The 14,459-nt window shown below is 33.3% G+C and overlaps 1 protein-coding gene across 1 annotated transcript in view; it reads left to right on the top strand.

The window, feature by feature from the left end:
• LOC113498097 (dual specificity tyrosine-phosphorylation-regulated kinase 2-like) overlaps positions 1-11,845 on the top strand; it is a 61,235-nt gene extending 49,390 nt beyond the window's left edge. The window contains exon 2 of the mRNA XM_026878014.1: positions 11,618-11,845. Within this exon, the coding sequence (XP_026733815.1) occupies positions 11,618-11,665 (48 nt within the window). The 3' untranslated portion in view covers positions 11,666-11,845. The remainder of the gene's footprint in view (positions 1-11,617) is intronic.
• Positions 11,846-14,459: the final 2,614 nt, after the last annotated feature.

Below are 14,459 nucleotides of genomic sequence, written 5' to 3'. Positions count from 1 at the left end.
CCGCTCCCTCGGGGGAGGGAACAGGTAGTGTCAGACTCTTACTGACTAAATCTGAACCGCCGTGCTACGTCATCCGCGCTTTCGTATCGGTATATGGCAATGCGTTGCAATCCTTTAAACAAGACTAGCTTTTCGCACGCGGCTTCGCCCGCGTCGCTGTCGGTTATATCGTGTTTCCAAGAGAACTCTTCAAAAGTCCGGGATAAAAACTATCCTATGTTCTTTCTCAAGGTCAAGCCTTTCACTGTACCTGATTAAATTTCATTAAAATCAGATCAGTGGTTTAGACGTGAAAGCGTAACAGACAGACATAATATTAGTAAGGATTTCGGAACCCTACCTCCAGGTTTTAAAGGATGGTTTTGCAGTAACAAAAACGTGACAGAGCAATACACAGTGAAGAGCGTCACCTTTCACAAACCCAATTATATTACCTTAAGTCGTAATGGTTAGCCCAATAATCTCTGATCAGATTACAGCTATTGAAAACTGTTAGTACCACGGAATCGCGGCTAACCTCGCCTAATCCGATTTATTAGAATAAACGCTGATTGATTAACCTTCTGTTTCGGTTTATTGCTTAAATAGTATCAAGGATAAAAGGTAATTGCAGGCGATTGGTAATTGTTTATTTCTCAATAGCCTTAGCATGCTAGTGTTATAGAAAGGGTTGGTTAGTTAGCTAGAGTTGCTATTTTATACTGTTCTTGCAAACATAAATAATAGTGTACAAGATGTATTGTAGGTATACATCTTTATTCTTAAACAGTAACTAATGGATTTTTTTTGCCGTTTCTTCTACATCCTCAATTTAATTTGGAGCTGATATATCCGAGATTATTTTAATACGATATTTTTGTACATGTCACACTAAACTTTCATTCAGGTACCTATTAATTTTACATATATTTAATACCAAGAATTTGACGAGAATTCGTCAGCATTTGAAGAACAAAGTAAATAAAAATCATCACAATCACAAATCCGGTACTAGGTTACTTACCAACACGTATGCTTAACCGTTTTCTGATATTACGCATGATAATCGTCATACTATATAGTGGGCGTCGGTTATTCCGTGTCGCTTGTAAAGTGACGTGACGACATGACATCGTCACGCGGTCGATGCCCGCTCATGACTGCAGATAATTCTCTGATCTACTTGCGTTGATTAGTCAACAGACCACCGTGTCTCCCATGGTACAGAGATAGTACAGTCAGATACACAATGGCTAACAGATACATGTAGGAATTTATATTTAGTTTGAATGTACTATATTCGTTTATTTTTGACGCTGTTTTCAACTAAATAACAAAACTATTTAGTTTTATAGTTTAAAAAAATTTGTAGTGTTGTGCTGGAAACAGAAGAATGTTATGGAGATTATTTGATGTTACAACTAATGTAACTATTATTATAAAAGAAAAAAAAATCTATTCTATTCTTTTAGGAGTTCTGCCTATATTGTTGTAGTCTTCGAATTATTTGTGTATAGTCGCTTTGAAACTATTTATTTTAAACAACTTCTGTTGCTAACGATACTAGATGTATCAAGCTCGACTTCTCAATTATATGAATTTATTTTTCTTTGTTCTCATTGATTCCATTATTTGTATTTAATGTTCAAAGGTCCCTTTACAATTACCTTCAAAGAATGAACGTTTGATTTCTCGATTTCTCCACAAACATGATTAAGTTGACATTTCAAATAATGTCAGCAGCAAGTCTCTATATATTTACCATAACCATCAACACTCAATGCTTTTCAATGGTATATTTTAGACATTTTCCATTGTAAACAATTTCTCTGAGGTGTAAAGGCACGTCTTCATGACATGCTAACATTGATGTAAAGAGAGAAAGTTGTAGGTCGAGGTCACACTGCGAGCGAAGATGATACAAACACCAACACCTTTAATGGAAATGATATACTGGTGTTAAGTTTCTATAAATTCGTGAGAATTATGTCGATAGTTCGATACTATGAATATATTATCTGCCATTATCTGGTTTTGTTGATATGTTCTTGAAATACTTTCGTTCTTTATTTTTTAAACTAGTCGGTGTTGTCACCACGTGTTGTGGTGTGTCTTTTTTTTTAAAAAGCCGTAATTTCTTTTTTACATCGACACATGTAAATTCGGATACTATTCAAATAGAATTGCGCGATATTTCTGGTAACTACATCATTAAACATTTGCATAAGCTAACGTCACTAACCCTCGCTGTCATTACGACCGAAGCCCTACACTTGAGTGGCGATCATAAAAAGAAACTCAAGATCTTGGTGTGGTTGACCATCTGCTACATCCAACGATTCCTGTTTACACAGAAAACATAAAACTAAATCTCGTTAAACTTATTAAGTTATGACTAATAAAATATCTGATCTCATAAAACTTCCGGATTAAAAAAGTTGTTTTCTTTAGTTCGGCTTTCGACGTCAATGAGTTATCTGGGCTAACTCGAAGCACATTTATTCATATATTATTATAAAAAGTTTTTTCTACATTATACGGGAAACACCAGGCATGTCGAAAATATTGCTTTTTGGTGACTAGCTCTGTGACTAACTGTGTGACTGTCAATAACACTGTCAGCGATGCTCATTTGCTTAAAACATGTATTTTTTTCAATTTATTTCTTAAACAAATATATATTTGTCTGGTTAAAATGAATACAAGTATTCAATATCAAGAAATCATATTTACCCATCTACCATCATGAAAATAATTTATATGCCCATCAGGTCCAACACAATGTAATTTATTGCCCATCAATTGAATGAGAACAATAGGTCTTTTAGGTCACAGCAATATCTAAACCTAAATAATCTATATTCTGTATCTCATAATCACATACAAAATTGATGATTTCCACGTGGAATTGAATCGTGACCTTTGCAAATAGCCATGGAAACAGGATATTTTATTGTCCCTCAAATTGATTGAACGAATTGATTTGTCCGCACATACCACGAAACGGTTACAATTCTATAAGCGTATGAAATGTGATTGTTTTGGGCGTAAACATGGTTTAATTATTAGGACAAATTTTACTGGGATATTGTGGAAGAATGCCAAGAAATTGCTTTATTTTCAACTAATGGGATTTCGATAAGTTTACCTGGTTTGGTGTCATTAGGTGATAAACAGTATCGTATTGTTTACATTTTTAACCGACTTTGTTGTTTCCCTTGTGGTTTAAATTCCGTTTTTGTTTTTAAAGAAATTTTGCTTTTTCTCAAGATCTATTGGAGGCATTGCTATATTGGAGTCAGGTACCAGTCGATACTGAATTCACTTGAAATGGATCGTAATATAACATGTATGCCAACTGCCTATCTAAGACTGCACCGACTGCACGGATAGCCGAGTGGTAAAGGTCAAAATTCCGAAATGACGGTGCGTGACGTGTGAAGAGTTCGATCCCATGACAGCTTGTTCTGTGTCAAGGATAACATTTCTAAGACCTGAAATCATTACTTTTAGACAAGTACTTGCTCTACGTATACCTGAATCATTACCTAAACCACACTAAACTCCTTTGTTTTTCAAATATAAACAAAGTTAACCTACGTTCTACATAAAACCGCGAAGTATTTCACATTACCACAACATTAGCCGCTCCAATCAATCCGAACGCTGACGGAAGAGTTACTAAACAAAGGACTTTGTTTACCGAATTATTATTTTGTTCGTAAATAAGGAAATGTGTATTTCAAGGAATAATCTCGGATAAGGATAAAGTAATTATATATTGTATTCGGTGAAGCTTTTGTTTTTAAATTGTGTTATTCAAAAATAAATGTTAATCTTAGACTTCTGTTGAGTGTGGGCAGGCATTTCTTCTTCTTTCTTTTTTTCATCAGCATTAACACAATAATATAGTATACATAGGCATTATACAGATAAGTAAATGCTGTTTAAAAAATCATGTTTATTGCAACAGCCACCATACATTTAGATATTATCTGTATAACTTTTTTTGCTAACCACCACTAAAATTAAAATCTGCAATAATTTCCAGCATCACACAATCACTTAAATAATTAAAATACCGTTCTATTACCTCTAATGGTCACTTTATACCATAACTGCCTAGAGGTTGATGCTCTAACGTGGTTTATTGCACTGACACGAGTGACCCGCTAGTTTACATTGCGCCTACGCATAGCTAAGCTCTGTTTTTGTCTAGCACGTACCGTACAGCTCCCAACGCTTTTTTACTATTGTTTTACTTAACATATACGTAAACACCCACGGCTTGATAAATGTGTCATTCGGATTTGTTGTTGCCATTGAACTTGATGTCGTTAACTTGGTTAATGTGAATTTGTTTTTTTTTTGTCTTCTAGAATGTTCTGGTTTATGACTGTTTAATGTTAGTACATTTGTGTGAATTCTTGTTTTTATTTTTTTTCTCCAGCGCGTGTGTATATCCCTAAAACAATTTAACTACGTTCATACTGGATTTTTGCAACTAAATTTTGAAGCACTTCCCGATAAGCTAACAGGACGAAATTTTACAACCATAAAAACGGTTAAATTATTCTAATCCATTATATTTTTAATTAAATTTTATATCGTAATAGATGGTAAACTATATGACCTCAGTCTGTACATATAAGATACAAACGGACATACAAACAATAGCGACTATTCAGATACTCTGTCCATCATTGTAATATCTTTACAAAGGTACTTCATCTATAAATGTAAAGTGTAAATGAGTATAAAAACCGACGGGAGAATTTCAATGTTATTGCCAGGGCTCTAAAAGGACCGAACCTTAACCTTGTCGAATAGAAACCTTATACAGATCTCTATAAAAATAAACCTTGAATATAAGGCATTAGTTGTAAGAAGCTTTCTTTCATTGAAGAAACTAATATCCAAACAAGACTAAAAAGATAATAAGTCTACCAAACACCAAACAATTTTTTCATTATGAATAAATTGTTTTTAATATTTAAAATTCCTTAACGCTGAAAAGGATATTAAATATAATATTCATTAATAATGTGTATCTTAAGTCGTGTAATATTTGAACCTTACAAAAGTAGGTTCAAAATAAAGAACAATTATTTTTTCAAACATAAGTAAAGAAGTAGAAGTACAATAACAACATCCGTCTGTATGTCACTAATGACGAAAAATTAAACTTTCAGTTAAAGACAAGTAAAATGATCAGGTCTACTACCACCTGTTAAAGCAAGATTATTGCAGTTTCTGAAGCAGGATAGCGCATTACACTCTGTAGAGTGGCATCTCTGTCCCACACCTGCGAGAGAGAGACTTGTCTCAAAGATGTAGTTGTAAGATCTCAGTTAAAGTAAAAAGTTATCTCTGATAGTTAGAATGCCAGTCAAGTGGGTTAATTAGTTATTGTTGCTGAGAATAGGAAAGTAAGACGTGGCTTCTCTATTAAATCGTTAACTTTAACAATTATGTGCTAATTAAAAAGCAATAGTATAACTCAATATAATATTTGTGTCTTTTTTGTATGTTATTTATGTCCAATAGTCGTGTTTCATGAAGGTTGATTTAATTAATCGCGTGAACATCGGTTATTGAGACAAAACATACGTTATTTTTTTTGGTGTCTAAGCTTTCCTTGTATTTTTATAAAAATCGCTCTAACAATTTAAGCTTAAAAGCGTAACAATCAAACTGAGAACGAGTCAAAAACTTGTACAATTTTATAGAGAATTTGTACGTCAGACGTTCCAAGGAAATATTGTTGATTCAAGGCCGCTGTAGGTCATCGACTTTGCTTTAATTGGACCGTTAATAGAAGTTTCAAACTACAGGACATTACAAAGTTCAATAAATTACCTTGACTTATACCACAGTACAATACATCACAATAAATTGCGCATCAATATTACTTTAACGCCTAACCAAGCGGTATGATGTCAAGTCTATAATTGTATTAATGTAATATAGACTACAGAGAATTAGAGGAAGTGCTCCTGCGCTGCCCACAGTGGGCACACGAACCAGTGTAAATTTTTCGCAAATTGATAATTCAACCGTGAGGGTTCCGTATTAATAGGCTATAAAAAAACATTTTTTTTTTAAATCAAAAGATATCATCTTTTTGCCCGTACCAACTTTATTATCGTTTTGTGTAATAGCGGCCACAGAAATGAATCAAATAAAAATAACAATGGTTCATGATGTGGTCTCTGCTCGCAGTCTGGTGAAGGACATCTCAGAGCGCAGCATTAGTACAAGAGTTCAGTTTTTAAATTCTTAAAATGTATGCTAAGTAGTAGAAGAAAAAAATAGTTCGTATCAAATCACAATAAAAGATCACAATCATTAACTGAGTTATGCCACGAGCCTGAACAAAATGCACTTCCATTTACTCCTCTGCTAAATATTAATAAGGGCCAATTTCACAGATAGCTCTTTCTTGGTACTACTAGCCCTATGTAAACAGGTCCATAAAATATGACGTTAAATTACAATACTCGTAACAAAGTGAGTTTACTTAGCCTTTGGCTCTGTTCGTGACGTTGCTTCATAACTAGGAAATGATAGTTCATTTACATTATTTATTATGTATTTTTATTATAACTGCTTGCCTTACTGTAAAAGGATCGACGGACTGTTTCTTAACACCTCGGACGTTTATTGGCAGCAGTTGCATTTAATTAAATAGAAATAAATGGCGTTTATTGAGACATAAAATTTCTATAATTTGCTTGGAACAATACTTTTTAAGGTTACATTCTACTAGAGATGTGTAAAAATTTATTATAAGATTCTAATCATTTACTTAGAGAAATACAGAGTTCTATTGGTCCTTACAAAACAATCTTTGCTTCGCAACCCTGGTTAGAAAATCACTTGCAAAGTCGATTTAATCGTTGTAATATATAATGACTGTTTTTTTATAACATTTATTGTCTTTAGTAAATCGTTTAGCATAAATACTTAGCTCATAATAAAATTATTCGATATTTCGTGCGAAACGAATGAGAAGATGATTTGCAGTTAAGTGTCATGAATGTTGTACAGCTGGTTTTCGGAACAACCGTGTTGCGAGTCTCGTTCTCGGTACGTAAGTAAGTGGATAAATTGTGTTTAACACTGTTCTCAAAAGTCTGACACTAGCTTACTAGTATAAGATACCCTATATGAAAGATTATAAGTAAACGACCATCTCCAATTGAATGATGAAGAATTTGTTGCATTGTTTGCCGACCAACACAAACAGAATTACGTGCAAGCGAGACAACGAACTGCAGTGTGAAGCGAGTTGTCTCGCTTCTAAAAGTACCAGTATCCGCGTGTCAAGTAAATTAATAATCACAAGAATACTATGGAAAAGTCCACAACAAAGCTCGTATTATTTTGCATATAATTATAACTGCATAAAGTGTCTTGTTTTATTGAAACTGGCTTCCATAATAATATGTTAATCTTTAATATCCGTCTGTCATGTTTTCACTTGTATAAATTGCTCGAAAATTGGCTAACGGTCTAGAATACAGGAATAGCAATACTAATGCTTAGTCAAAGAAATACATTAATTAAAGTTTATATTCATATACAGTCCAGTAAAGTCATCAATCAGTTCTATTCGAAATGCAAAACTGTTTGAAACGCTTTTGCGGGTAAACTGCTAAACTGATTTTAATAAACTTTGATAGGGATGGATCTCTGTGGATTTAATGATCCACATTTTACTGCTATATGTGGGTGGTTCCGCAAAGTCTCTGTAATTGTTTTGTATGTACCTATCATCTCTTACTGGATATGATGATGGCCTTAAGAGTTATTAAGAATACCAAAAGAAACCAAACCCAAGAGGAACTAAGCTATCAAACTCTATCTTCCCTGCCCTACGTCTAAAACACAATTTAAGAAGGTAATACTTATAAGAAAATTCTCTCTACTTATAACACAAGTATGAGGGATGTCTGAGATTGAATAAAAACACAAGATATAGTGAAACTATTACTGTAAACTTTTCCGTTGTCCTATTTCTTAGAAAAAATATTTTCCTTTCCTGACCAGTTTTTACAAATCTTGCGTCCACTACTATCTGTACAAAACGAAATGATAAATGAAGAACTAAAATAAATGATATTATGTTTACAAGAAACCTTCACAAAAACTTGAGTAAACAATAGATTTAAATAATCAGTTCTCAGTACGTAAAGAAAGACCAGACTAGCCTAAACTGTCTTTAAGGTTATTTATCATAGGCAGGTATCATTGACCTCTTAGTCTTGAGTCTAGATCTTTAGACCATTACTGGGCATAATACAAGTGTTTTTTCGTCTGATAATGGTTGATTGGATTCTAATAGTTGTTTGTATCGAATGTAGCTGCAAATGACCGGGTAGCCTACGAAGTAAATTGATACAACAGGAAATTATAGGGATATTGTATTCTAGTAATTGTTTATGAAGTCTAAGGCAATAGATAACTAAGAAGTATTTTATTTGTTGAATTTATTTAATTGTTAAAACTTTAATGGATTTTTGGATTTAATGGATTCTAAATTGATTTTCACACAGCCTGAAATATGATAATGTTATTCGGGCCCAGTAGAGTTAAATATTATTTCAAATTTCCTTTACTGTTTCCAGCAATATTCTGGTCTTTAACCACATAGCCAGTACTTGAATCAGAATTAATACTTATTCTATAGTTAGATGGACATAACAATCAACACAGTCACGTTTTCGTGATTGTTTCTCCAGTACATCCCTGGTCTTCAAGGTCAGTCGCCTGGAGACCAGCTAATAGCAATTTGATTTTTTGTTGTATTTTTTACAACACTTCTAGGTCCTTGCACCTCTTGTTTTGTTATCCTGTGTGGCTTTACGAATGTTTTATTTAATCTTTTGTGATAGCATTAACTTAATTTCATTATTATATCTTTTTAGTTTCTATTAAACATTCCTTCCACCCCTGAAATCGTTATATTTAAATTCTTCAAGACTTTTAAAATCATTCTATATCCAATTTTCGGAAGACTACATATCAAAAATCTAAATTACATTTATATTTTCTTCAACGAGCAGTCTTGTTTTTACCCCTTTTATGCACATAAATAACTATATATAAACGTACATTGTCTAGTAAATTACCAGTCATACCGGTCTCGCCCGCGGCTTGCTGAAATAATATTCTGCGTAGGTTGCCAACATAACTTGGGTACAAAGGGTTATGTTTGATTCGCAGAAATTTTATAGAGACGTACTTTATTTGTCTGCTTTTGTTAGTAATTTATAATTGTAATTGGGCTATTGTTATTGTAGTAAATATCGAAATGTTGTGTATTGTTTAAGAATAAAATAAAGAAGTTAGTCCTGTTTCAATTTCTATATCCAGTTGATGTCTCTACATTTTTCGCTACAAGGGAATTATGTAACAAACACGAATATATGCAAATTGCGGCAGAAATATTATTTTAATATATAGCATTTAAAATGTTAAAAAAAAAGATAATTACTAATCAATCCCCATTAAGGAATTTAATCCTTTTGTCGCGGAGATTTTACAAACATTCAAGTCATATGCACAAAATATAACCTTTGCATAAACATAGATGCTACTAAGTGACTTTCATTCGTATCAATGCAACTTTGTTGATATAGCAACAAAATACTTTATGCTTTCACGTAACTGTTTTCTATACGTCATAAAGACAAGGAACAGTTCAACACACGATTCTTTGAACCTCAGCATGTCTAGACTGAAAACAATACAACACCACCATTTATCCTGTTTGTGAGCTCCAATTTAAAAAGTTTTCCGCCATGACACTTGGAATAGTCACGTCATTTGGTTGAAATAGTTAACGCTGATTTATTAACAAGGAAATATTTTGTATTTGTAGTAAATATATCGTATTGCTAATAGCTATGACAGATACATATGTCGCTATGTTTGTACGACGCAATTGAAAACTGTTAACTTGTGAATTAATATCTCATTTTCAGTAATTACGTTTTTATTATAGTTTATGATTGGATAGGTTTTCCATCGGTGCGTGTTAGGTTAAGCTCGGAATCGATTTTCTCCACAAGACCTAAACTGGACTTGATATTAAATTTTTAACATGTTCCTAATTTTAAAGTTAATAAAGGTTATATACATTTACATTTCAGACGTCAGTTTTGTAAAATATTTTAAATGCCTTTTGTAATAGTCAGCTTGATAAAATAATAATGCTGTGCTGTTAAGGATGCTATTAACACTATAAGCATCTTTTACTAAGACTTCCTTCTCAATGATATTATTATCACACCACATCAATAAATAAACTGAAGTTCATACAATTCCGTCTGTTCATAGTTAACTCGCGCACTCGTTGTCTTGAATTGCGGTGTCGTATTGAGAAAGTTCAAACTTGTTTCATTAGAGACCGCTATCGGAGACCAAATCTCAGACTCCAGTGACTCAACGAATAACAGATATAGTATTGTCAAAGTTGTTTTGTATCAAATCTAATTAGACTAGTTTGATCTGTGGATTGATATTTGTTAAGGATTTAATTCTTATTGTGTAATAATGGAGTGTGTAATACGAGATATGCATGTATGTATTGACAATTTCTTGCTGCCGTCCAGTCTTCAATCCATTGTTAGACTAAAAGTACGTACTAATCTAGTATGGTTTATTTATTAGTAAGACTAACGAACGGCTATTCATTTTATACATTACATTTAAAACAAGGGTACAGCAGGCTCTTATAGGCAAGCAAATATTTTTAAAATGGTAATGGAAATATGAATTCACTTACTTCGATCAAAATTATGATAACTATCTGGACTAATAAATGTCTTTAAAACTCTTTGATCAAATACTTCATGACAATTATGTCACTTACATTATCAAGTCACTCGTCAACGATATTATGCATCACAAACCAAGTAACAATTATATTTAAGACTAATACACCAAGCATGATTCCCGTTCTCATATTTATGAATACATCATTTTAATAATTAGTTCTGGCTTATAACTGCCTGGTATGAAGGTTGTATATCCCACGGTAGCCATCTTGAATCGTACAGTCGTACCAGTATCAGGCAAAGCTTTCTCCCACATTTAAACATTTGTAAATATATGTTTGAAATATGGTTACCTGATTACCATCTCGAAAGGCTTTCAAAAGTAGACTTAATACAAGTCAGCGTTTTTTCGTAAACAAAGTATTACGAAAGAAAGGTTTTTAAGTGACTTTAGTACAAAAAAGAAATCCCTTGTTATTTTGTAATGTCTGTCGTATTACAATCCGATTATACTTCATATAAAAGCTCTTTGTTTCCATTAAATGAGTCTTCAAAAATTGTCTGCCTTTGATAAATAAAGTATCATTTCTGTTTTCGAGTGTACCAGTGAGTCTGAGTGTTGTAAAATTCGTTTGAAGGTCAAGACCAACTTAAAGCTGATTTACGTCACAAGATAAATATCGTGTAGTTTGCAATACATTGCTGGCAATGTTAGTTAACATTAGATACCAGTGTTGCACGACTCCGCAATGTATGCAACTTCCACGATATTTCTCGCCTTGTCTAAAAATTAAATCGTGATACATATAAGTTGTTCTACAAAACAATTTCTTATTATATGTTTTTTGTTACAGGTAATTGACCTCATTCATTGTCCAGATAAATGCTTCGTGTTACCTTGACAGGTATGAAAACGTTTAACATCTAATACAAGGAAATCGATTTGATTTGTGACGATAGTTTGGAACAAAAGTCGTAGTAAATATTCGTTACGAGGTAAAAGAGGTATTACAATCTGATATGTTATTGTAAGGTCGTAGCCGTTTAAATTCCTCAGGACTTTTTTACTTAGTCCTCATGATTAAACTATATTTTATAGATAATTAATTCTTAGGAAGTTTTTATCGATAAACCTTATTTCATTTGTAATAGAACCTTTCATATCGTACATACAATATTACAGCAAATAATTTATAGCTCAATACAAAATCATAACTCATGATAGCCACTTGGTTTCGTAAAAAATAGTAATCAACAAACAAAAGAGTATAATTCAATATTCCCCTAATCCCTGACCAGTCACGTTGCAGGGGTGGACACCCTTCATGATTGCATTAAAAAATAATCACCAGAAATACTAAAACGAATCACTATGGCTGCTCCGGTTATTTGATATTTTAAATGTATCGATAGCATGTTGTTTATACATCGTTTTAACAAATATATTTGTTGGTTTGAATCTAAAATCTACACTGTGCTAGACGTGTCGCGGGGTCGATCCCCATGTAGGACAAGCATTTGTGTGATCCACGAATGCTTGTCCTGAGGCTGTCTTTGTCATGTGAATTGAATGTTTGTGAAAACCTCCGCGACATAGGATTATCCTTAGTCCTGGAGTCGATTTTTTTTAATAGTAATTGTTACTTTACATTTTATTTATAACTATCCTTTGGCCAATCCTTACCGTGTTAATACTTTTAGTTTATAAATAGCTACTTTATAAAAAAATGCTTTTTCAATCTCTCTAAACGTAACAGTTTTTTTTAAATCAACATTAGTTGTTATAAGATCGATAAGATTAGCCGAAAATCGCATGATCGCTTGCGCAACTTAGTAGAAAGTGTTTCACGGTGCCCGCACATTTGCTATTGTTATACAAATACTCGGACGTCGTGATTGTCTACATCTGACAGACTATCATTGTTAACATCGATTACACTTGAAAAGCGAATCGAACGCGAGACTCTGAGCTTCAAGTATTTTCTATGGTCGTTGTTATTATATGAGGATAGGTATAAACAATGTGTATGTTGGATTAATGCAAGGAACATTATTACTGATTTCACTACAGTCTATACGTATCTCCAGGGTCTTATGAACCGTGATAGCTAGGCTTGAAATTTTCATAGATATCTATTCGTTTTGCTGGTATATTGTCGTTCCTATTTGTGCGGAACCCTCAATGTCGCGAGACTACTCGCATTTGACCGATTACAGTAAATTCGGATATCGGAGTCTTGTTTTACCTTGTGTACGGAGGATATAACAGTCAGTTTACACAACAAACCTTAAAATCAGAAAATGTTCGTACAAATGCATAATTAACAACATTTTCATGCTTAGTTAAGAAGTGAATGTTCATATGAATGGCATTTATTGAGTACTAAAACTTTTATACATCGACAAATAAGTACTCAACATAAAATCTCTTATTTAGAAGTAGGAAAATCTTAAAAGGCTAAAAAACTATAAACATGGTGTTTCCTTATGACCGTTTACATTGCAAGTAGCAAGTTAAGGTCTACAATTGAATACAAGTGTTTAAATAAATAAAATATTTAATTTATTCCCAAATAATATCGATAACAAAATAACAAACAACGTTCTGACTCCAACTAACCTGCAATGATGATAAAATTAAAAAAAAAACTTTAATCCGTATGTCAGATAACAGTTCTGAAAGAGAAAAATAGAGGCCTTTGCGCTGCAGTGGAAACATAAAAAGACTGTATATGTGTATCAAAAAGATGATATATTTATAGTGAAACAAATGAGATCAAAAATTCATTATAAATACATAATTAAAGTACCCGCATGTGCAGGGGATGGGAGATTAATGACGTAACATAATTTTATCAACCCTGATGTATGTACCTTACTCATACATACACAGATGCTCAAGTATTCTTATTTACAGAATTACTACAGAGGAGCTCGTGGCTAAGCTATAACCGCATGACTGATACAGTCACAGGTTAAGCTATGCTTGACGCGGTTGGTCTGTAGATGGGTGACCATCTTTGTCATAACGAGTTCCTCCGTGTTTCGGAAGGCACGTTAAATTGTGGGTCCCGGCTGTTATTCCAACATCTTTGACAGTCGTTACAGGTAGTCAGAAGCTTGAAAAAAAAAGTCTGACAGCCAGTCTAACCAAGGGGTATCGTGTTGCCCAGGTAACTGGGTTAAGGAGGTCAGATAGGCAGTCGCTCCTTGTAAAACACTGGTACTTAGCTGAAACCGGTTGGACTGGTAGCCGACCCCAACATAGTTGGGAATAGGCTAGGCCAATGAATGATGACTAGCTGTTGTTCGCGGATTCGCTCGCTTGAATATCTCTCATAGCTGCATAAACATAAATCTGACTAAAGTTTTTGTATCTGTCAAGCTACTATCAAACTTACGAAGTTCTAAGTCATCAACTCAATTGCCTGTCAACATTAATTTAATTATCACACTATACCATTGTCCTGTTGAACCGGAAAACCATACCTATGATATGTAAAACGATCCATACTTAAGGAAAAACCCTGAAAGCGGTAAAACCCTGGTTTACATGGCGCTTAAGAGCTTTCAAAGTTATAGCCTAAATACCATGAAAATGGTTTCATAAAACGTAGGTATTATTTATCAATAAAGATTTTTTAAACAAAATGCTCTTCTGATATAAACTAAAAAAAACATAGTAGTGAAAACATA

This window comes from Trichoplusia ni, chromosome 10 (genome assembly GCF_003590095.1).
Source record: "Trichoplusia ni isolate ovarian cell line Hi5 chromosome 10, tn1, whole genome shotgun sequence".
Lineage (NCBI taxonomy): Eukaryota > Metazoa > Arthropoda > Insecta > Lepidoptera > Noctuidae > Trichoplusia > Trichoplusia ni.
The sequence above is the reverse complement of the archived record's forward strand: the minus strand, read 5'-3'. Positions and strand labels throughout refer to the sequence as shown.